Raw genomic sequence first — 26,392 nt, forward strand, 5'->3', positions numbered from 1 at the left:
GGGTGTAGTCATCTACACACACTGCCTTTTGACAAATCCGCTAGAAGATAAAAGTAATTAATCAATCAGTGTGTTATCGGTTAATCCTTTGATCGATGTTTGTTTTTGTAACTCAGCTGATAAACCCTCTTGCATCACTTACATGCATATATTACATAACATACAATACATTTGCCATTACAGACCTTAATTTATAATGTTGAGTATTTACTCCAGACAGGAGAAATGCCAAATGGGAACCTTTGATGAGTAACCGAAGTGGTGTTGCTACTAATTATACCTGTTATAAATTCATGAATTGACCATCCAGAGAATGATGACAAATAACACGTGTAGGTTTACACCATCAAACGCGAGTTACAGCAAGGAAGATGTAATGTCTGTGTCGCATGCAGCCTGTAAACACTTATGGGCCGAAACTGTTTTGAGGATACCAACGGAATTTCGTTACATAAGGAATACACACAGGCATTTGCTGTGTACTTTGGTAAATAGGTGAAATAAGGGGGTTTTTTTACGTAAGACAATTTTCAGATTTCTCTACCAAAGGCAAAGTCATCGTTTTTTGGTTTACGAATTCAAATACATCAACTGTGTGTTATTATTATCATAAATAATAAACCATTGTAGCTACCATAGCTACCAAAATTTACGTATGCTATTTGCTATCACAGCTCAACCAACACTCAAAACTACCTAAATATAAAGCTTTGCAATCTTCCGTACTGAAACAAATGGCTTGCTACGTGCCTGTAGACATCATATTTTGATGTAACATGATTAAATATCGAGGTTAAAAACACAGAAATAGGATCAAATTGGATCAGTAAGTATACCATCCAAGCATCCGAAAAGAACTACACTGCTGGGATATATGGTTACGATCAGACAAGGAATACCATGGATATTTTTAAACAAATGGCATGTGATGGGCATCCGGCCTCCTGACTGCTTAGGTGAAGAAATTCTGCTAATATGGACAGGAGCCCAGTTCCTTTGTCCGTCACGGTCGAAGGAGTGGGCGCTGACCAATTTGCGGTCTGCTTTCGTAATTAGAACGTTGGCGAGAAGCATTATTCGCTCCGCATCAGTGCCCCTTTAATGCCGGAGAACGACCGTGCAGCCCTATGTGACAATGCTTTGAAATGCAAGCGTGTTCGAGTGGCATTTGTTAGGACGCCACCATAGGACTTTACTTTACGAAATTACTCCTGTAGCTTATACCCTCTAAATACTCCTGTCGTGTGGACAGAGTGTGTGGGTTTGTTAACGTGGGTTTTGTACCAGTTTGAAACTTAATAGTCCTTAGCGAGTTCTTAGCCCTTTGTGGGCCACCTGCTGCCACACGTGGCCCGAAACGAGGTGTGTTTTCTGGGTGGTTGTCCATCGCATTGTACACTGCACTTACCATATAGGTGCCATATGCTGCCTTAGGGCAAGAGTGGAAAATTTAGTATTAATGTTGAACATTCAATAACACTAATGGCACAGAGCGTTTGACTTCCTTTCACACATGTGTCAACATTACGATGAGAAATCCTTGATGCCAGGCACTAACGGGTGTTACTTCTTTCTTTGTCAGATTATATTTGTTGTGACTGTAAGACTACCTACCTTATTTTCTGAATTGTATTAACTTAGTTTCAATTAGCTAAGTCTCTGGATAGACAATGTCTCAAAAAAACGTTCACTGTTCAATCCTAAGCCAACAGTAACAGTGACATCAGTATTTGGTGTATCCTCACCTCGCAAGGATAACTAACTCCTGCAACCCTCCTCCTCATGCTGGAAGTCAAAAGCCGAATGCGCATCATTGGAATCCTCTGCCATTCGTCATGATGAGCCTGGGCTAATTAATGTAGATTTTGAACTTGACGCCCCAGATGGTCCCATAAATGTTCAGTTGAGTCGAGATCAGGGATTCTCGCAGACCAAGTCAATCTGTCAACTTTGTTGTTCTGCAAGTATGCGATAACAACTCTGGAACGATGGGGCCTAGCATTATCGTTCATAAATACTGGCCGGCGGGCGAGGGGATGGTTGTCAAAATGTGGGACAACAGCAGCTTCCAGAACTTCCTGTTGGTATCTCTGACCATTGATTCCCGAGCGCGATACTCGAGTGTTTCTTCTAGACAGAACTCAGTCTTGTCATTTTTGTTTCTCCACATTGCTTGCATTTGTCAAGTTGAATCTAAGTCGATGTAACACGTGTTCTGATTGGACAGAAAAAAGGGAGATAAATCTGCTGCCATTTTTTGCCGCTAGAGGATTTTATGAGAACCGCGAAATATGGCCGTATTAGAACAGAGGTTCGTAGGAAGATATGACTAGTAACCTCTGTGGGAAGAGAATGCCCCCACACCATTACAGAGCCACCGCCAAAGGGTTCAGCTGCATGGATCATACGCTGCTGATAAGCTTCATTACTCCTTCTCCACACTCGCCAACTCCTTAACCAGTGGCCACATGTTTCCTTACAAGGCGACTAATGACCCTAAGATGCGACAGGACAAACCAGCTTCATGCATACCAATAATCTGCCATGTGGTATTTTCAGAAAGCCTACGCCTCGGCTTGTCCAAAAAAGTTCAATTTCAGCGCTGTTCACTTATTGATGCGTCGATAAGAAAGCAATGAGAATACTTCATTTCACCTTTTTATACCCCTCAGTGGCTTATACAATGACAGAACTTTAGCATGAAAAGCATGCATTTAAGTCACCACGTGAATTTCATGCTAACTGCATGTGTATTTGGATTTAACTGGTTGACTCCTCTGTTTTGATCCCGTTTTGTTACAATCGACAATGGTGGTGCCTAATTAATGCTATATATAAATATAGGATATACTTACGTTAGCATGTACAGATGCATGTACACTATGCATATAAAAACAGAATGCATACATACATGATACATAGCATACTTGTAACCTATTTGTTTATATGTATCAGATGAAATACACTTGGCATATACCTCTCTTAAATACACAAGTAAGTTGAATAAAGACTACCTAACAATATAATACACTACTAGCTAAAATAATACATATACACAACGATGCTAAAATACATAATAACCAAACCTAAGATTCTAGGTATAGTAATAAATGAACTTACGATATGTGATTTTGTGCTCAAGAAACGTGCTCACTGCCAGAAAGGAGAAGTAGGCTGACTAAGGAACAACTGCAAGTACTGTTAGTAATTGTTAGTAAACTTATCTCTGGATTATGGTTTCCTTTTCTGTGGGGTACCACAGACACACAGAGGAAATATGGAAAAGAAAAAACGATCTTTGAGTCATAGTTCCCTTGGTGGTATGCCCTTCCCCATGGAGTTAACTCCCCTTAATCCTGTGACGTAAGAGCGCGCCCTTTTAAACCTCACAATTTTTATGAATAACAGAATCTTCTGCCACAGCAGCGAGGAACCCCAAAAATGTCAATGTGAGGGGGCTAAACCCCATAATCCAGAGGTACGTTTACTAACAATTACTAACAATACTTGTAATTGTTCCTAATTATGTTGTAACCATTCACTGTGGATTATGGTTGCCAGAATCCCACATAAGGAAGGAGGGAATGAGCAGAAGACTTCTAGCTACACTCTGGGCACACTGCCCTGAACAAATCTTATATTAGGCAATATGGGAACTATGACCTAAATTGTACAACATCTACTTATAAATACTCGCTTAAATAAACATTTACTTAAATAAAGTTAATTGATTAACACCAAACAAGGAAAAGCCAACCGTGAACATTTAACAGTAAGTGTTAATAGGAGGCTATGACGTCACTTCTGTTATCATGACGTCACTTCCGGGTCCATTACATCATTTCCGATTCCTTGACGTCACTTCCAAAACGAGGATCAAGCAGAGGAGAGGTGCTGAGCCGCCACCAGAGGTCCAAGGTTCTTCAACCCGTCCAAGGAAGAGGTCACATCTCCGAGGTAGCTGTTGATGAAGACATACGATTTCCACTGGCAAGCCAACACCACCTGTTCTACTGAGATAGATCTCCATGTGGCTAAAGAGGTCGTTATTGCTCATGAGATGAGAACTATAAATTAACCAAGTCCTGATCACAACCTTGGTATGCATAGGCAATAGTCTTCCTAAGCCAGGTTGCTAAAGTGTTGCTAAAGAAATTTCAGAGTTCATATTAGCTTTACAAGGTAAAAACAATCTGCAGCAACATTTTCTGAAACTGTGTGTGCGCTGAATATACCAGTGTAGAGCACGTATTTGGGAGACCCAGAATCCTGTACACTCTTTGGCCTAGGGGTCCCAAAGCGGAAGACATGATTTTTTAATACAAATTCTGGTAGAGATCTGCATGTGATCTGTTTTCAATCATCCGAAAACATGATTGACCTAAAATCTAGTGCATGTAGTTCTGGCGCTCTAGAGGCTGTAGCAAAGGCCAAAAGAAAGTCTGTTTCAGTGAAGCATCCTGAAATGGCTCATATGATGTCGTTTGTAAAGATTCAAATCCCATTTTGGAAATATGGCAGGAGTAGACACATCCTTAATATGAAAAGAGCTAATAATCTCATGAAAAGAGTCATTGGAGCCCACAGATAATCCTTGAATATCACACACTGAAGCGATTGCGGATCTGTAACCTTTGATTGTGCCGTGTCTAAGCTTCTTCAGCAATTTGTGGAATATTAATAGTAATAGTAACATAAGAGCAGATGATGTCGTCTCCACTCCATAAATCGAGCCCATTTGGAATTGTAGAGTGATGACGTGGAAGATCTGATTGACTGAGAGATAGGGAGTAACACCTTGGGAGTTACATCCGCTTGTTGATGAGAAGATCTAGTAGAGTCGGAAACCATGATCTCATGGGCCAAGCAGGGGCCACTATGTACACTACACAACTGTGATCTGGAACCGAACTGACGTTGACTGGAAGTTTGTTGTTGCAACACATGGCAAATAGATCTGTCATTCGGGACTCCCAAGTTTGTGTGCTCAACTTGAAGGCTTCATCATGTAAAGTCCGTTCGGTTGAAATTATTCTGTTTTGTCTGGAGAGAGTCTGCCAGAAGGGAATGTGCCTTGCCCTCAGTGAACATTTCGAACAGTTATCCGAAGTAACTGATGAGATCTTGTTCCCCCTTGCTTGTTCTCATAAGAGACTACAGTTGCATTGTCTGTGGCTACCATCACTGCCTTCCTGTGGAGACACCAAGCCCAATGTTCCACCGCTCTTACTATGACTAACATTTCGAGAACATTGATATGCAGACCCTTCTCCTGAACTGATCACATTCCTTGAGCTTGGAGATGACACATATGTTCCCCCCTGCCCCTGGTAGAAGCATCAGTGTAAATCGTCAAGTCTGGTGCTGGAGGCCAAAAGGGTGCTCCTGAAAGGATGTAGCTCTCCTTTTAGTTTTGGAGGGAAAGAGAGTCGGGTTTCCAAGTCTAAATGTTTGTTCTTGTTGACCCACACCTGACACTCCTGTAAATGAATACTGCCTCGTTGAGTAAAAACTTGAAGTGACGTCAGTGATTCCAGAAGTGACATTAAGGAACATAGAGAAACTGGAGATGCACTGATGAGGTGTAAAATCCTGTCTCTCAGGCTTAGGAGGAGGGTAGATGCAAGACACGCGAGAGTAAAAAATTGTCCCTAAAACTTGATCCTTGAAGTCGGAATCAGTTCTGATTTGTCGGGATGTCCAGGATGAATCTCTGAAGTGGTTATCAAGCTCCTCGCAGTCCTCTTACATAGTGCAGGATTCTAAGTTGGTGGCCATCGATACTGAACTCAAGCGGATGCTTAAGCCGATATCTGCGCTGGCGTCAGCTACCTCGCGCTGCGGCGATGGTCTTGTCTGAAGACACCGCCTCGAGGATCGATCACCTTACCAGTTATTCCTAGGTGGGAGACTGGGTATCTTTTGGAGGGACTGGTCGTATCCTCGAAGATCCTTACGTTAGAATTTGTCTACATTAGCTTCAAGTGGAGAAAGTTTTCTTTCGCTTGCTTTACTCATCTTGTCACAAAGTTTTTTCGAGACAACTACAAAGTACCACTTCTAAATACACCTCCGATTACAAGAGAGGACAGTATTTATCTTCGGGGAAAGTTCCGACACATCTACCTGAAAAACAATTTGTCTACGTCAGTTTAAAGTGGCGGAAGGGTTTTTGCGTGCTTTACTCATCTAGACATGTGCTTGCCAAACAGCATGGTTACGGACAAGCCTATAGGTTGGCAAGGGTTTCACCGTTTACAAGATTTCACGATGATCAGTTATCTGCTGACGTCATATCTACAATGTGATTGGTCCCCGGGAGACAACGCCCTGCAAAGGAAGCCAGGGACGTTACATCTACAATCTGATTGGTCATCGAGGGACAACGCAGAATGTGTTGTTATTATTCTAGTGTTAGGAAGTTGTCTACAATGACTTAGGGTCATTTTACGATGGAAAGATGTCATTTACACACAAGACTAGCAGTCTACAGCGTCACTGGATTTCTTCAGACAGCATAGAGATCCTCTAACAGTAGACTCAACGCTGCCTATCAGGAGGCGTGCAGCAATGAATGGCAGTTTTCTGATCGGACAACCAGCCAGCGTGGTTGATCTGAAGTTGAAGAATGATCTTCACGGTATACAAGCTTATCTTGAGAGAGGTCAACTCAGTTTACAGTTGGACTTCACTATCAGGCTGTTAACTCAGCTTGGATGACTTGAGAATCTAACTCCGCGGGATTTGATTCATCACATTGCCGTCCCAGGTCCGGGGGTCGAAATTCAAGGCAATGCTTAAAACAAGTTGTACTCTGTCCGTTATCACTATGTCAGTGATAATATCTACTCGATTTGCTCATGTCACCTCAGGATATGATCAGACGTAGACGTCTACTACTACATCTATGACAGCGGTTTCTAGATCATGATTGCATTTCCGGACAGGTTTACGACATTGGATGTCTTGAGACCACACCTGTTATGGTAGACTCGCCTGTCAATGTTTGTGCAGGAACTTACATATTAGAACCGGCATTCAACAACCATCTTTAGGTAGACAAGTCTCTACCTCCATGGACTGAGTGCCCATCAACGAGGTTGCAGTAGGATTCTGGAAGAGTGAATATCTAGCTCTTCACATCAGCCAGTTGGAGACGAAAGTGGTGATGCATGTCTATCATTGTCGACAACACCGAGAGACAAGCTACTGATGATCCATACGGACAACTCAATGGTAGCCTCCTAGGTAAACAAGGGTCAAGGAGGCCTCGACCTCTACTACACCTGACATTTCTACCCTTCGACATGATTGTCAGTCTGTTTCTCCAAATAAAAGTATCTCACATACCAGGAGCCTGCAACTTCATGGCAGACGCCTTATATCGCCCTCTACGTCTATCACCAACAGAGTATATATTGTGTCAAGAGACAAATTTCAAATAATTGGCTTCCAGAGTGGGACCAATTGCTGCACCATTCCCACAATCAGACACTGCACCTGGATCTGGCGCGGTTTCATCTATGCGCCTGGACCAACTGCAAAAGACTTGAGGGCCAAGTGGTACTCATTTCAAGTGGCAAAGATAATCACCTGGGAGCACAGGGTTTCCACTCAGTCACTTTATGGTCCCGCAGGTGTGGGTGATCAACGCGATGTCCTTATCATGGGAAGGTCTGGATGCTTATGCGTTCCCACCACCAGTCATTCTCTCAGAAGTGGTCGCCAAAATCAAGCAGACACAGAGCCTGAGACTGCTTTTGGTAGCTCCTTGGTGGCCAGCCAAGCCGTGGTTTCTCGACCTCCGACGTCTCGCTAGCGGAAAGCTCCCAGTCTGGCCACATCTGCTCCGACATCAGCACAGCCGGCAGCTTCATTCGGACCCGCTGAGATTTCAACTGCATGGCTGCGCCTTTTACAGAAGACTCTAAGAGCTAAGAGCTACTCCTTGTGCGTGGCGAGTGTCATAGCTCATGCACATTGAGTATCCACCAAGTCCTTATACGACGACAAGTGGCGTTCTTTTGAGAGGTTTTGTGCTCAAAGATCTCAAGACCCGATGACAGCCTCTCCTTAGTTTGTGGCGAACTTCCTCCTGTTCCTCTGCAACTCAAAGCATCTTAGTGGCAGTACCTTGGGGACTTATCTGTTGGCTCTGATCTCCGTCTTGGTGATTAAAGCGGATAAACAGATTTCCAAGGTACCAGAGCTTATTGTGCTACTCAAGGCCTTCAAGTTGGAGGACCAGAAAGTCACGTTTCGTCCTCCACCTTGGGACCTCAACATCATCCAGCAACATCTAAGAGGACCTCCATATGAGCCTTTAGAGGAAGCCTCTTTCGAACTTTTATCTAAAAAGACGGTCTTTCTACTAGCCTTGCCTACTGCGGCTAGAGTTAGTGAAATTCATGCCCTGGACGTCACACAGGTTCGGTTTGAGCAGTCGAGGCATGAACAAGCCCACTTGGGTCTCATGTGGGATTTTGTAGCCAAGAAACAGCTCCCTGGACAGTGATACAGGCTCCATTCCTCCCTTATCTTCAGTCTTGGGACAACATGACTTGGAGGAGGAGCTGTTGTGTCCCGTTAGAGCCCTTAGATGTTACATCAGGAAGTCGGCCTCCAGGACACGTTCCCGTAAAAGACTGTTCATCCCATTTCATCTAACTGCAAGGGGGAAGTGAACAGGAATACAGTCGCCTTATGGCTCCGCTCCACGATCTTGGCGGCTTATGATGCAAGCATCTACCTCACCCGGTGGCGAACAACCCACATGAGATTAGAGCATTGGCATCCACCATGACCCTCCATAGAAATTGTACAGTGCCGCATCATGGAGGGCTGCTTTTAGAAGTCGTCAACTGTCTTCGCTCCCCACTACAAGAAGGACTTAACTGTTGAGGACATGGAAGGGTAACAGTCTTTAGGTCCGTTGGTGGTTGCCCAGCAACTTACTCGGCCCGGTTGTCCGCCCATTAGGTAATAATGCTTTTGTTTACCGTTCGTCTTAAGATTAACCTCACCCTCAGGGTGCGTTGGTTTTTCTTCGGAGTTCCCTTGGGTTACTCTTTGCCCTGTTTCCAGGTTTGTCCTGCAACTGTTGGCATGGGTCTCCCGGGTCTCCTAATGCATGTGCACTGGTTGCTGAAGGATGGTCCTCTGGAGTCCACACCGCCATCCATCTGTCAAAGGCATATGCATAAGACCTATGGTAAGGTAAGTTAAAAATTAATGAAAATCTAAGTATTTTAGATATTTAAATACTTACTTTACCATAGGGCGGTGACTCCCTCCCAACGCTGCATGCTCCTCCCCACTCTGCACTCTTCGGACCTTCCTGTTGCCAGTAAAAGTGATTTTTGGATTGTTCGCGCATGCGCGAGTGGCGAGATCAGGTCACTTCCGTGACTACATTCGTAGATTACATGAGGTAGCCATCTAGGGAATGGCGAATCAACAACTGTCCTATCTCTTCTAGCGAAGCTTGAGGTAATGTGCATGAGACCTATGGGAAGGTGAGTATTTAAATATCTAAAATATTTAGATTTTAATAATTTCCTCATTAAATGCAATAAATTGTGAACGGGAAGAAATTCATGCGTTTCCTTTTGCACGCACATTCCATGCATCATTTCCAATAAAACTCAGGGAGTTTCAATGCTCTTGCGACAGTTGACAACCTTACATTTGGTGTTAAAGTCATGCCTAAACTTACTGAAGCTGAGTGCAACAATGTGATTGGTCATTTGGAGGCTGGGGAGTCTCAGTCTGCAATTTCAAGCCAGCTGAATATGTCACAGAGTACCACAGCAAGACTTTGACACCGCTACCAGCAGCAAGAGTCAACAAGTGATCGCCCCAGGTCAGGTCGCCCCCGTCTGACCACGCCCGCTCAGGACTGATTTAATTGGCTTTGACATTTGCGGAACAGTTCACCACAGCATCCTCCACAACATCGGTAGTGTCAGGAACAATTCCTGATCAGACTGCAGGGAACTGCTTACGTGAGGCTGGTATTCGTTCCAGAAGAGCTTTGTGAGGACCTGTTCTTACACTTCAACGTCGGCAACAACGCAGACAGTGGTGTCGCCAATATCTTCCATGGTCATTGCAAAGGTGGAGAACTGAGCATGCTATCTTCAGTGATGAGTCACGTTACATGGTGCGACGTCCCGACTGAAGAGCACGTATATGTCGACGTCGCAACGAACACTCGGCTGCAAACTGTGTACAGGAAGTGGACAGATTTGGTGGTGATCGAAGGTGTCTTGGTTTAGGCTGGCATCTCACCAGATCTCATTCAGGTCCTGAGCAATATGTCAGCTCGACGTTGCTGTGATGAACTCATCAGGCCTCATGTCTTTCCTATCGTAAACAGCCAAAACGTTATTTTTCAGCATGATAACGCTCGGCCGTATACAGCAAGAATAACCAGGGATTTCCTGGGACAGAACAACGTTCAGGTTCTTGATTGGCCCTCACGATCACTGGATCTTAACCCTATTGAACGAATCACAACAGCGTGATCCTCAGCCACAGTCGTTAACTGCTCTGTTTGTGGCCTTGAGGGAAGAGTACCAACTCATTCCCAGACACTTCATCCGGAATCTGGTCCAGTCTATGGGACGCCGGTGCCAGGAACCATGGATGTTAATTAATGCTAATTCTTGCAGGATTGGACCGTTAATGTTCATTCAGTTTTGTTTCGTTTTTCCAGGACTGCCCTGTATTACTGAACCTTAAGTGTATAAATTGATAACAATTTTCAGCTATGCGGTTTTTTAGTAGTAAATTCAGTTTTAGGTTGCTAAATATTTAGGCTTAGGCTATTAATTTACTTTATAAACGTTTACTATAACGATGATTTGAAATGTAACAATACACTATTTACAAACATACTGTTACAAGTACTGGTGGGATTCAGTTATAAACATGTGAAAAAAACAGGTAATCTTTCTTCAGAATAATATTTGCATGTTAAAAGAAAATAGACTTCATTCATCCTCTATGCCGAATTTACAAACAGGACATGTGCGCAGAGATGCTTCAATATTTAACCATCTTCCTTCTTTTATTTTATTCATGTTAAGCCCACTAGGAATTGTATAAGAATATTACGATACTGAATTTCTGTATGACATGTATACATGTTTGAGCAGAGACCATATGGTCTCTGGTTTCAGATTCAATTCTTTCACTCTCAAATTGTTTCGTGAACTGTTGTCAAGAGTACAATGCCAAGATTGGTATAACATTTTTACCCATACATACAAGTCAGTATACTAAATTAGTGAGATAATTCATTTGTCGACCAACCCACAGGACAGAGAAAACTGGCAGCCAATTCATAACCGTTTTGATTGAAACATTGTGGCAAGTTTCGACAGATTTGCATCATCCCGCTTTCGACCTGGAACGTTGTTCGCGGACACAATTTGTTCGTCCAAATACATTCATTATTTTGGTCACATGATTTCAAGATGGTGGGTAGTTTTATGTTTTTCTTTCTGTTGTAAACATATCTGTCGTCTAGTAGAACATCATACACGCCAAACCCTGACAGATCGATGTAATAAGGCAAGAGAACTGCCGAACTATCCACATCTGTGTCACTGACAGCCTGTGAGGTGCGCCCAAGTGTTAGGCTGTTTCACATCATGATGGTCATGCATCCTCCCCCTCAGCAGAAAGTCCACCACTGCGTTTCAACAGTTTGATTGCAGTAGATGCAACTTGATGTTGTGTATCGATGAGATTAATTTGCAACGAGGGCATCTGGTGACATTCCAGCTTGATTCGTTATACATGCATGGTATAATCTGCAGTTCCTGCACTCCTGCTTAACCCATGAGTGCCAGAGGGACACAAGGTCTTTCCTCTTTAGCCCTCACTTTCAAATCCAGTGACATTATAAATATACCATATATATATGTTTCATGGATGTTAGTTCAGCGGAAAATTCCCTGTTTCATGATACCATCCACAATTATCTCAGACAAAGCTAAATAGCCGAGGACTGCATCGCGGCTTTCGATGCTGAAGTGCTTGAAATTATCTTTCAAAATAGGCCTCATCATAAATCGCCATTTTTGACACAATACTAAATCGCGATTCACAGGGTTATTTGCTGATATTATCTGAAAAGTTGCCTATGAACCTAGAATCGTTTGGGAAGTTTTCGAAAATACACTTACACGAATGCCGAAGTGTGCTTTCCACCATTTGGGAATTTGGATAGTGTTTACAAAATCACACTCTGCGAAGACCAATATTGAGATGCCAATTTCACCACATATATATCATATTCATCTGCGACAAATGCATCACTGAATTCCCCATACATTTTGAATCAAATTACAACTAGTGTTTGTCACCAATACCAACCATCTAGATGAAATGAAACGAAAGATATTGGGTGTGAAATTGAATGCTATCCTCAAAAGACTGTGTTTATTTGAAATGTAAACAAAGAAAAATTCCTGTTTAACACAACGTAGCATTTTATGAAATTTTCCAACATCCAGTTGTCTATTCATGGCTTGCAGTGCCTCAATGCGTTAAGAATATGCATGGAAATTTTTTATTGGAATAGGCATTGTAGCAAGAAATAGAAAATGAAACGTAGATGCAATGCAATGATATGATATTTCCACGCTGTGTGACACCAGGATTGTCGCAAAATCATGCAGAACAACAGTTGTAAAATACATATAACAATACACAGATAGTCAGAATCATTCTAATTGCTTGCATCTCATTTTTATGTACAAACGATCCCTGAATCAAGTTAAGAGTCCTCACAAAAGCCTGTGTACCGTTGTCAGTGAAGCTGACATTTTTGTAAGAATTCGGTAGTGATGTCATACATCAACACTGTTGTACACATTAGACAATTTCTTTGAGGGGAAGTCATTTACTGTTTACTGTAGTACACCATATTTTAAACCTTTACTCAAAGGTTAGATCACATGACGCCATAGCTGCGACATGTACTTTAGATCCTGTGATGTAAAATATTGAATACATTGAGACTTCTAATATTGCAGTTTCATATGAACAGGTCATTAAACTGCTATTTCAGTATAAACTTATATTAAACTTATATATTATAGGTAAAACTAATAATATTAATGAAAATGATTTATACAAGTTATTGAATATTTGTGCATCCAAATTTAAAAAATTGTCTTGTTCACTGAATTTGTTTGTGTCACTTTATAGACAAGACAATGATGGATATTGGTTCGTGAGGTGCATGTTTGTCAGAAACGTTTTATGATTCACATATCATTGTTTTCAATCACATAATCAATTCATATTTGATTAAAAAATATTGTGATGACAGGATATCAAGCTCTAACAATATTTTTACGAAAAATGTTTTCAAAAATATAAACCATGTCATATCTTAATTTGGACAAAATGTATGTACATATTCTAACAGTTCCATAGAAATAAAGCTATCTTTTTCTCAATTTTCATTGCATACTTATGGAGAGACATATTTACGTAATCATTCAACATTCTCATCCTAAAAGAGATACTCTGGTGTTGTGAAATATTACTTTTCATTTACGTTAAATTGCTGCCAGATAGGTGTGCATATTGCTCACAATTAGATTTGCAGTCAAACTGTCTAATTGTTGATATATTCAGGAAAATATTTAAATGGTAAAATCATTCATTTTTCTGACATAGAAGCCAAGACCTTTTATACAATTATTGGAAATTAGGTGAGATACATACTAATCAGAAAACCAATGTTCTTTTTCTGATGACACAAAATGCACAAAACAAGCCATGACGTCAACTAAAATGTTGTATTTCTTTCAGTAGTTTCATTACATTTGACAATATGGCTAGTTCTCTGTTATTACTGATGCAAGATTAGTGAAAAATAGCAGATAGGGTCATCCAAATTACTATTACCTGCTTTCTTATGTAGTACATTGTCATGTTTTTTGATAACTTGTGAAACCAGCAAAGTGTATCCACTTACTTTTGGGAACTTTGCATCGGATTAGTTTGGTTCACCGTGAATGGAACATACTGAAACTATAGTTTCCACATCCACAGCAAATTTCCTCTAAGAGTTACATTAACCTAGTGTTAATCATAGTGGAGTTATGACCCCTTATGTTATACATGCATGACCTCTCCGTCGTCATTTGATGTCATAGAAGAAAATCTATTTGTTACATTTATTGCAAATCATCTTTAATAACCTTTTTTTATACACTTGTGTCTTTCACATATCAGGCTGTATTTTCTGTGCTCAAACTTGTTGTAAAAATGCCAAGTTAAGAAAATTGTAGCACACTTTGGAGAAATGTGCCTGGCTGTTAACATTTTGATGGTTTATTTATTCACCATTTTGCCATTTCTGTAGATTACTTCTAATAGCCTTCAAAGTGTTGTTGTGGAAGTAATCACGAGAACACAGGTGTGGGTGTGAGAAATGTTGATTTGTGATAACAAACTGATAATCAACTGATGGCAAACTGACACCCTGTAACAATGAATGAGATATTAAGAATACAGTTCATTTCATGGTCTGAGATATAAAAGCAACAATTCTACTTAACCATAAGTGATACAGATATCACTATGTTATATAAACTTGACATATTGTAATCATCAAAGTTACACATGCCATACAGACATGCATGATGCCATGTACAGCTGATTATACTTTACAAATATTTATAAACATATGTACCCTGTGATTCCCAGGGGGTGGCTGTTGTTTACTCAAGATAATCTTGAATCTTGTATGAACCTGTTCATGAGGTAAAACATAGCGTGAGTACTTATCTATTTACACATCAAAATATTTCTTCAAAACAATTATTAATTCATAATTATACAATAGAAATTACTACCAGAAATAAACAATACAAATTACTACCAGATAAACAAAACCACACATTAAATCTAAATTAAATATGGTATTTCTTAAATACATTCACTCAACATGAAGTGATATAAGAGTGCATCGGTGGGAAAACAAGGGCTTTAAAAGTTGGACATGTAATGCAAAATCAGCAAATCCTTAAAATACCAGGGCTTATACTGTGATTGCTAGCTGATCTAACTGACACTGAAGTAGTTAAGTGGACTTACACATTGAAATTACTTAACGAAAGAAATGAGCTGATACTAGTTTATTTGCAACTACATAAATATCTTGTGCAGCCTGAAATGAGAGATTTGATCGTTTATAAATCAATGAAGATGACTAGTTCTTATATCTGGAATTAATGCAATAAATATTCATTAATTACTGTATTGGCTGAACTATACAAATGGCATTATTTTAAACATGTTAAAGTAAAACAGCCAAATGATCAAACGTGATCACTGTGTATACATCTCTACCACTGTAGTGCCATAAAAAATCAAATACAGATCTGTAATGAATTGAAGTTTGGAACGAATGCACTGTTACCCCGTTTAAAATATGTGATTCCTAATTTGTAAAAAAGTTTTAACTCAGGCTGCTCATAGCTGCTGGCAAATTGTTCACAGCCTTGATGCACCTTGGACATATGTTAGAGCTGTCAGCCCACATGCAACATTTTCCTGCCCGGTCTACAGTGGGATAGCCTAGTATAGAAAGCATTCATTCATCACCCAGGTTCAGGTCCCCATACTGATAAATTATGTGAGGTTTATTTCAAGTATGAAGGCATTTCCTCTTCTCATGGTATTTTCAGGTATGGGCTGAAAAAATAACACAATTCTTACTGTATGAATGCTTGATGTATTTAAATGAAGGGCCTTCTCCTATAACATCAGCTATTTGGTGTATTTCCACTCGTAAGCCCAGTGATAGACAATGCCATCCACCACTGACAAAATTAGGCTTCTCCCATTTTCGTGGAATTATGAGGAACACTGAGTGTATGGTAGAGCAATCCTGCTGGAAAGGGTGTGAAGAAGTTGTGATATGTCTAAACAGGAAGCCTATAAAGAGGGGGAGAAGAAACTCCTCGAAATGCCGCTGAACATATGTCTCGGGTCGTTACGTAATCAGTGTAGCCAATATGGTGGCAGCGTAGTATTTAAGGTTGAGCCTGGTTTTTTTTTCAACAGCTGATTAAGTTCACTGAGTGTTGTAACAACTGAAATCCAACATGTAGAAGATAGGTTAACTATTTTATCACTTCAGTTTAAGTCAAATAATTGTTATTAGTGTCTGTATTAGGACAGTAGATTTGTAGTAAAGTTTGAATTCGGTAAGTTATAGCTCACGGGCTTCTATTCCTTATTCACCGTGAAGATAGACTAAATTGTGCCGATAAAAACTTCTTTCACACATTCATTTAATTTTTAGAAGGAGATCATACCTTTAGTTGAAAGGTATTTGCAAGTAATAGTGACAGTTTTCTGACTTAAAAAATTATTAGGGTGTAATTGAGGTGTGTGAAAAATATGACATTTCGCCAGTGAAATGCTACATACCGTTGTTTGAGTATTCCTAGTTGCTTCCTCCAAAACCTCCTCCACATACACCTTTAATTCATTTGAGGGGAATATACTATCAGGTGAAATGTGTTTGCAAGTAATAGTGATAGTTTCATAATCTGAAAAAGAATGTTAGGGTGTATTTCAGGTGTGTTGAAAATATGACATACTGCCGATCTGATCTGATTCGCCATTGATGCTTGAGGGTTATAGTTCCATAACTTCTTTCTTTCTTGTTGATCTTATTATTTGACAAAACTGGAAAGGTGTTTCAGATCGCTTTGTGAGCGTTTTACACTTTATTTTTGAGGGCAGTGTGACAGTGTCAGTTAACATTTTATTAATGTCCTTTACATTGCCCACATGCAATAAGATATCTGAATTAATTATTAATGTAAACAAAAATGTTTCAAAGTAGATTTTTTAAAAGGACAGCTGATGTTAACACATGTTCTCACAATACTTGTGCATTCTTTAACATGTTTTGGGAGGGAAGGGTGCGGTGTATCATTGATTCTTTCATTCATTCACATATGTACTTCTTTCTTTTATCCTTTTTCTTTATTTCGTTCATTCATTCACATAATTCTTGCTCTTAATTCCAACTATAATTCATTCATTCATTCCTTTTAAAATTCTGACTGATACAATAAACTGACTGAAGTTCTATTAAACCAGGGATAATCTACAACGTATATACTGTATATAGTCTCCCTGGTTAAACACAACTGAAGTTGCACTGGGAACGAGCCAAGTCACTGTGTGCGTTGGAGCATGGCGAGGCACACGTTAATTAGCACAAATGGAAAAGAAAGCAAGGGAGTGACCTATCCCTGTTGTAGAGTATCAATGGTCTAAGTAGGTATATATAGGCAACATGACTTGAATGCAATTGATTCCAAAGTTGAAGTCCACAAAGTGAACATATTTTACAAGAAAAGTCAAGTTTGTCAGTCCTTCAAATACACAGTGAGGGCATCGGAATGCTCTGTGACATCTTGAAACTCAAATTTCTGAGCAGTAGACAACGTAAGTCAACATTGTCTGACATGGGGACAAAGACACATTTTCCCAACTTCACAAAGACAATTTTGGGACATCTGTGTACATGTATACTGAACAGCAAAAGTAATGACGGTTTCATAAAAATGAAATATCTTTAAAAAAACATTCATGTTTATGTCTTCTATTTGAAAACTTGAAAAAAAAATGGGGGATGGCTCCATTGTTGACTCACAACCCTGATGCGGAAGGTTGCTCAGCTTCCCCCTGGCTTGATGACAAATTGTGATTACTGACTTTTGAAAGTTTTGCTTTTTTACATGCAGTTGAAGAGATGAGTTTATAATTTTGCTCCTCAAGAGATTGCCAGTGATGGACTTGGTGGAACAAACTTCCTTCTAGATTTCTTCTCTACAGGTGTTTTAATTTTCCCTGTTTCAAGTAAATTGCTAGTCAGAAGTCAACAACTGTCACAGGTGGAACGTTGTCTCCGCCACAGATCATAGGTGGAAGTTAGAGGGATGCCATAGACAGAGTTGTTTGAACAGCTGCTGTATATGTTAGTCAAGACATGAGTGGGATAGATAATCACTGGTACTTTTTGCGAAATGCATTGGTGATGTTGGCTGGGCTTTGATATTTGGCTGTGCTGTCAAAGCTGCGACTTCATATGTTGTGATAGAGACGCCAGGGTTGTTGTAAAGATATGTCTTACATTCCCTGTAATGGTGACTCTTTAAAGGTGGTTCTGTCAAGTGGCTTGTGTGTGATGGAAGAACAAACAGAATGGTGTTTCTTTTCCGAGCCCAGTTGGTTAGGATCAGCGATACATGTGGTTTGTGATTGTCATAAAGAATCATTGTTGGTGGGACATCACTCCTTCCTATATTCCAGGATATTTGGCAAGGTCATCAATCATATATAAGTCTCAAAAATGGTTGAATTGGACCAATCAGTTTGCAACATCTTCTCAGTGGATCCAACAGGCACACCCATCAAGATATCATCTGACCAATGTTTATTTGGGAAAATGTAAGAAGGAAGAACATAATGTTCTAGTGTTCTCGTAATATCAAATGCATACTAGCAGTGTTGTAAACTCACAAAAATTTCAGCCAGACAGCTGTTGGAAAGTTGCCAGTCCTGAATATTCTGAATTAAGAAAAACAAGAAGGTAAATAAGAGAAGGAAAACTGCATAATGTTTTCAATTCTGTATCAGTCAAGGATTTAGTTATTAGACTCAAAGTCGTCCAAGACTTTTGGGCGTACAACTTTTTAAAACTGACCGTCCAGTTGCCAAACAGACCGTCCCAGAGTTTGCAAGACTAATACCAGATGAGTAACAATTTTACAACTTTTCATGCTGTTCCTTCATAAGACGCATTCTCAGATACACTTGTGAAAAAACGCTGTGTAATTGTTTGTGGATACCACTCATGTTGATGTGTTCAAATTGGTGGTGTGAAACAGCATTAATAGCATCATCATTCAAAAGTGTATGTCTGTGACAATTCTTTTGTCACATTTTGGTAGAGGTAAGAAATAATTACAGTCTAATGATCTGCATTTTGTGAATTTTGAGAATGTTTACTTTTGTTAAAGGTTACATGCAACCAAAACCAAAAAACATAATCAAAACACAAACATCACTTATTCATGACATATAATATACATTGCTGGTTGTGAAGAAACAAATAAACGAAATTCTTATCATATAATCGCAAATTAAAAGTGTAATATTCTGTTCTTGGGTTTGCTTCCCTTGAAACGAAGCACCCGTGAGACTGAGCCTAGCCAGAGTGGATGGGTGTGCACTCATGTGTAACGAAGACTTTTCATTGACTGGTTCTTTTGCTGATACCCAGAGGGCATATTGTATGTGTATATAGATGGTCTGTTTGATTGGCATTTTGATGAGCAATAAGAAAGTAAGATTTTTAATTGATAACATCTTTTATTGTATATGATGCAACATTTGGGTATGAATTCATATACCATTGTCAAGCAAGAGTGTATATGGAGATGTTGGGTTTTGTAAATACATGCTCTCTGCATTTCCGTTTGATCCAATCAACAAATACTTAGATGGTGAACTATTTCATGGCTGGAAACTGTTGTTGGTCCAAGTACAAAGCAGGACTTGAAACTTATAATATGAGTTTGCACCAGTTCCTGTCTGATCCAGTCATCCAAGCAAAATGGATACAGCTTGTTTGTACCCTACAGACATAACAACATGTCATGTGTACAAGTATCACACCTGCCTGTCTGTGTAATTTCATAATATAACAGAGACCTTGGGTGTATGTGGGTCAAAATGTATTTTGACAATTGACAGGGTGATTACGGCTCCACATACATAGGTGAAACATCCTGCCTATTTGACATATGGCTGAAGGAACACGATTCGACAAATGGACCAAAAATCTGCTCTCTCTGAGCACATCATCAAAAACCTCTTTCACTCTGTTGACTTGCAGCAGTCAACCACATTGACCAACAGTGTCCATGATTGGCATAAACACAAACTATCAGAGTCTTTAACAATATGATAATTACAACTGCAGCTGAAAAGGGTCCAAGGAGTGTACTTACCCAGTGCCTGGGCAGTCAATAAGGTCACTACTGACTTGTACCCCCATTGGCTAGTCCATTGTATAAACGCTTCCTTTGTGTAAGCTCTTCCCTTGTGTTAGCAGTTTACCTGTTATCTGTGTATCTCACTCTTTGATATATTTTTTCTTATTCAATTTATTGTACAAGTATATGCATGCAACACAGGCTTCTTACACAAGAAGCATATAAACTTATTGATGTGTCTTGATTGTTTCAATTTACCTGACAAAGGGGAAAGGAATAGCTCAGAAACGTGACATGAACGTTGTCATCCATATTTTTTGCCTTTTACATGAACACCAACATCTAAGTGCCTCTCAAGAACCTTATGATTATTGTCCGTATGTATTCAGCAGTGTCTGTACATACGCATGTATGTCATTACATGCATCACGTTTCTTCTTAACGTGATATCTCATAAACTGTAGTACCCTGTGTCTCCAAATTTGGTGACAACCTACATTAGGAGATTACACAGAGAACAGTTGATTTGGGTGACCTTGACCTTATTTTCAAGCTCACCCTGACCACTCTTCAGTGTCTTGTTAATGCAATATCTCATGAACTGTTGTACCCAATGTCTTCAAATTTGGTTACGAGATACACTAGGGGACAACAAAGACATGAGTTGGTTTGGGTGACCTTGATCTTATTTTCAATGTGACCATAACACTTTGTCCACATCTCAAACATCTGTTTATGTGATATCTCATAAAACATTGCAACTAATGTCAGTTTTGTCGACAGTTATGTAGACACCAGTCAATTCACACATCTTGTCACTGTCCTTGTATATCTGAAGCCCTCACACTGTCCTTGTCTATCTGTAGCCTCATATGCCCTTGTATATCTGTAGCACTCACAATGTCCTTGTCTATCTGTAGCCCCCACAATGTGCTTGTATAGCTGTAGCCTGGACAATATCCTTGTATAGATGTAGCCTTCAGAATGTCTTTGTCTATCTGTAGCACTCAAATTGTCCTTGTATATCTGTGGCACTCACACTGTCCTTCTATATCTGTAGCCTCATTTGTCCTTGTATATCTGTAGCCCTCACTATGTCATTGTATGTCTGTAGCAATCACAATGTACTTGAATATCTGTAGCACTCACAATGTCCTATACATGTAGCCTTCACAATGTCCTTGTATATCTGTAGCACTCACAATTTCATTGCATATCTGTAGCCCTCACAATGTGCTTGTATAGCTGTAGCCTTGACAATATCCTTGTATAGCTGTAGCCTTGACAATATCCTTGTATAGATGTAGCCTTCGCAATGTCTTTGTCTATCTGTAGCACTCACATTGTCCTTGTATATCTGTGGCACTCACACTGTCCTTCTATATCTGTAGCCTCATATGTCCTTGTATATCTGTAGCCCTCACTATGTCATTGTATGTCTGTAGCAATCACAATGTACTTGAATATCTGTAGCACTCACAATGTCCTATACATGTAGCCTTCACAATGTCCTTGTATATCTGTAGCACTCACAATTTCATTGCATATCTGTAGCCCTCACAATGTGCTTGTATAGCTGTAGCCTTGACAATATCCTTGTATAGCTGTAGCCTTGACAATATCCTTGTATAGATGTAGCCTTCGCAATGTCTTTGTCTATCTGTAGCACTCACATTGTCCTTGTATATCTGTGGCACTCACACGGTCTTTCTATATCTGTAGCCCCAAATGTCCTAGTATATCTGTAGCCCTCACACTGTCCTTCTATATCTGTAGCCCCAAATGTCCTAGTATATCTGTAGCCCTCACATTGTCATTCTATATCTGTAGCACTCTCATTGTCCTTGTATAGCTGTAGCACTCATTGTCCATGTATATATGTAGCCCCAAATGTCCTTGTATGTCTGTAGCCCTCACTATGTCATTGTGTATCTGTAGTACTCACAATGTACTTGAATATCTGTAGCACTCACATTGTCCTTCTATATCTATAGCACTCACATTGTCCTTGTATAGCTGTAGCCCTCACAATGCCCTTGTATATCTGTAGCCCTCACATTGTCCTTCTGTATGCGTAGCACTCATATTGTCCTTGTATAGCTTTAGCCCTCACAATATCCATGTATAGCTATAGCACTCACATTGTCCTATATCTATACCACTCACAATGTCCTATATATGTAGCCCTCACATTGTCCTTTTATATCTGTAGCCCTCACATTGTCCTTCTATATGTGCAGCACTCACATTTTCCTTGTATATCTATAGCCCTCACAATGTCCTTGTATGGCTATAGCACTCACATTGACCTTCTATATCTATAGCACTCACAATGTCCTATATATGTAGCGCTCACATTGTCATCCTATATTTGTAGCCCTCACATTGTCATTCTATATCTGTAGCCCTCACTATGTCCTTGTATATCTGTAGCCCTCACTATGTCCTTGCATATCTGTAGCCCTCACTATGTCCTTGTATATCTGTAGCCCTCACTATGTCCTTGTATATCTGTAGCCCTCACTATGTCCTTGTATATCTGTAGCCCTCACTATGTCCTTGTATATCTGTAGCCCCCACATTGTCCTTGTATATCTGTAGCCCTCACATTGTCCTTATATAGCCGCAGCACTCACAATGCCCTTCTATATCTGTAGCCCCAAATGTCCTTGTGTATCTGTAGCATTCACAATGCCCTTGTATATTTACAGCCATCAACACCACAATTGTCTCCACAGGAGGAGCAAGAGAAGCTCCTGGAGGAAGCCACAAATGTTGTGAAGAATCAGGCTTTTCAAATGATCCGCTGTCTGGTGAGTACATAGAGAATACTTCACAAGGTCTCGTTGCATGTAACCTTCCTATGGTATCTGACCTTGCTTTCACTCAGTCAGATTACCATAGGAAGGACACTTGTTTTATGTAAGTCGTATGTAATGAGACCAAGTGTGGTATTTCCTTTGTTACCTATATGCATTAAAGTGACAAAATAACATGTTTTTGTTATTTTTATGGTTTCAAACCAAAACTGGTTTCATAAAGAAGTTGCAGAGGAATTTTGTACAGTAGTACACTATTTGCATGATGTCACACTGTAGTGACGTCACTACGCCATTCTCATCTGCCCACTTGTTAGCCGACGTCACAATACATGTCAACTGTTATTGCCTGTTACTGCCATCTACAGTAGATTACACTGTAGGATCCCATTTCTTGGTTTGCAGTTGCTTCACTTGGCTAACATCACTGGTGGAAACATTGCGTAAAATTTTGACGGATATAATATCTCAGTTCAATTCACAATTAAAGAGTGACATGGCATGTTCACAATGTTTATATTCCCACAATGCATATAAGTTGTAGAGTTCAGTGTTTGTTACAAATGAAAGTAGTTCCGTCACAATGTGACCTAATTGAGAGGTCATCAGTTAGCCAATCAAATCTTTAGAATCTCTTGTCAAGTCATTATGACGCAATATGAAATTCGTATAACGTACACGATTAGTACAGCTACCTATATGCTGACCACGTGCGTAATACATGAAATGAATTATATGTAACGAGGAAATATACAAGGACGTATAAACATGTATTACATAAATCAGGTTTGACCTTGCTTTCCTAACTTGACCTAATGGACAGTGCAGGAACACTTAGATAGTGCAAACAGATTCAAGTCTATGCCATTGTACCCTGAGTTATCTAACTTGGCCCATGCAACCTCAAATTCTTCTCTACGTATCAGTCAGATGTTTTTTGAATTGATTACATTGAGGTTTTCAGTTTTCAGTTGAGACTCTTTTTCTCTGGTATATTATTTCCATTTCAGTAATCTGTTATCACTTTAGCACTTTGATAGTATTGTACCACAGCAAAAATAACTTGGTTTCCGTTCTTGCGGAAACCTGGTGGATACTGGGTAATGTAGGTTTCCGCTGGGTTTCAGTTTCAGGAAACGCGCAATGAGAGTTTCCGCATAGTTTCCACAACTGAAACTAACAAGTCTTAGTTTCCGTCATGTTTCCGTCAACTGAAACTGTAGTTGGGAGTTTCCATTTAGTTTCAGTTTACTGAAACCTTTATAGCTGGAGTGAGTAAGTTTCTGGTCTTGCGGAAACCTTGTGGATCTTGGGTGATGTAGGTTCCCGCTAGGTTTCTGTACAAGGAAGATGACAATGAGAGTTCGGTTAGTTTAGAAAGCTGAAATATGTTGTATTATCTTGTTATATTTATTACATATTTATTTGAACAAAAAACAAACTCTGGAAATGTTATGATTCAACTGTTTGTTTCATTTCTTAGAAAAGGTCACATTTTAATGCAACAGAGCAGTTGCAGTAGTACACAATTCGCTGTATTAAGAAACTGGCACGCTCAGAGAAGAGTAACAGAATTCTCTCCACACAAACATTGCTCAGGAAGTTGGCACACTGAATGAAGACGAGCTAGTCACTACACAAAGTGCTTTGTTCTTCTGTAGATGTTTGTTGGTGTATGTGAGTCCTGGTTAATATCTGGCGAAACATCTGAATCTGAATCAGTCAGGCTCTCACATTGTGGTGGTAATAGCTCGCAAATCTTGAATGTGCTGTTAATATCTTGGTCACTGTCAGTGTCTGGAAAGGAAAAGGACATTCAGTTTGAATCATCAATTCAACTGAGAGACAATTCACTGAAGAAAAGCTTGTAAAATCTTAACATTTCCAATGAATGAAACACAGCAATATATATGATAATGCAGATAACATGTATTACAAATATTAAATATGTATTACCATTTGCTCACTTTCAGTTATTACAGTTACATGTATGATACATACATTAAATATATTAAACATGGATAGCAAAGTGACAGTGCAAACTCGATTTTTAGTGAAATCTAAAAATTCTTTGATGACTTACCTGATGAAACATTTGTCATTCACCCGAAAAATCTTTACAAACTAACAAACATCTTGTCGTTACGGAGATGGAGATAACGTGTTTTTCTTGAAACAGACGTCTGGCAGTGAGGACAGAAAAGCAGTATTTCTCCTGGAATTTAAAATATATGTATATATTACACTTTACACTTTGAGTGAGGTCAAAAAGGTTTGTTGTATGCACTTACATAGTGTCTGCTTCATTATAAAGCTATATGAATAATATTGTTATAATAGAGATTCCCTTACCGGGCATATAACAGATAATATAGCGTGAATTATAAATACCAATGAAGGCGTCTTGTCATTCTCCGAGTTTGTTGGTCCACAATCCATATCTGTAAATCAAATAACTGACACAATGATTCTTTCAGAAATATGAAACTTGAGGTGTGATGATAATGTCAGTGCATTGTAGGGCTAACACATCCAACATGTACTGATGGACAAGGTTTTACTGGTTATAAAACAAATATCAAATCAAACTGATTAACTGGGACAACTGGATACACAGAACTGACACAGAACATAAGATACTAGATAATTTGATGAACTAATAAATGTATGATGTGACTTGGTTGAAATATTTCTGGAGTACAGATTGTATGAATAGATATAACGAAGACATATATACGGAATATCTCTGGGTACCCATGTTAAAACAAATATTGTAGAAACCAACCATATTTCAGAAACTTATTTCTCGTGATTTTAGGCTGTCTTTCTTGACAATTACTTGTCGCAGTGTCCACAAAGAACTGTGTCCCTGCAGCAGAAAGTGCCACGAATAGTCTGCAGAAATTATGCATGTTCAAATCATAGCCAAAGGGTCAGTGGGATTGTACTTTATTCTTCATTCACATTGACAAATGAATTAAGGTTTGAAAGAAATTGTGACACATCACCAAATTATATTAGTAACAGTAGTAAAGGTATTCATCAAGTTAACGTAAAGGGTAGATAGGGATAGTAGATCTGGGTGTATAACTGAAAAGAGCAAACAATGTTAATATTTCTAACCCCCGTGAGCACTGTGCGTAAATTACTTACATGGTACGTGGGAAGGGGTCCATCCAGCAGAAATATATCCGGATACTACCTTCTCCTGACAGGATCTTAGAAAATAACTTATTTGCCACAATAAAGTTTCCCATGAGTGCTAAATCAGTAGGACTCGGGCCTGTTAACATGGTTAAAGGAAGGTGAACACGTTTTCACAATTAATCACTGTTAATAATCACAAGGCCTACATATGGATGCTTGACACTGAGAAAAAACAATCAGTGACGCTAAAAAACTGAAAAGACTGCTAAAACCATAACTGCCCACTTTTGTCACTTTGAGTACTTACATTCAATCCGCTGAATTCCACTTTTCACACTCCCCTTTGATGTCGGCAATGTAAACAAATAAACGAAT

At 39.6% G+C, this 26,392-nt stretch overlaps 1 protein-coding gene across 1 annotated transcript in view; it reads left to right on the forward strand.

The window, feature by feature from the left end:
• The first annotated feature begins 11,416 nt into the window (after positions 1-11,416).
• The window catches only part of LOC137257631 (vacuolar protein sorting-associated protein 35-like), a 134,656-nt gene continuing 119,680 nt past the window's right edge, over positions 11,417-26,392 (forward strand). Inside the window, exons 1-2 of the mRNA XM_067794961.1 lie at positions 11,417-11,483; positions 22,763-22,864. Coding sequence (XP_067651062.1) covers positions 11,481-11,483; positions 22,763-22,864 — 105 coding nt within the window. The 5' untranslated portion in view covers positions 11,417-11,480. The remainder of the gene's footprint in view (positions 11,484-22,762; positions 22,865-26,392) is intronic.

This window comes from Haliotis asinina, chromosome 12 (assembly GCF_037392515.1).
Source record: "Haliotis asinina isolate JCU_RB_2024 chromosome 12, JCU_Hal_asi_v2, whole genome shotgun sequence".
Lineage (NCBI taxonomy): Eukaryota > Metazoa > Mollusca > Gastropoda > Lepetellida > Haliotidae > Haliotis > Haliotis asinina.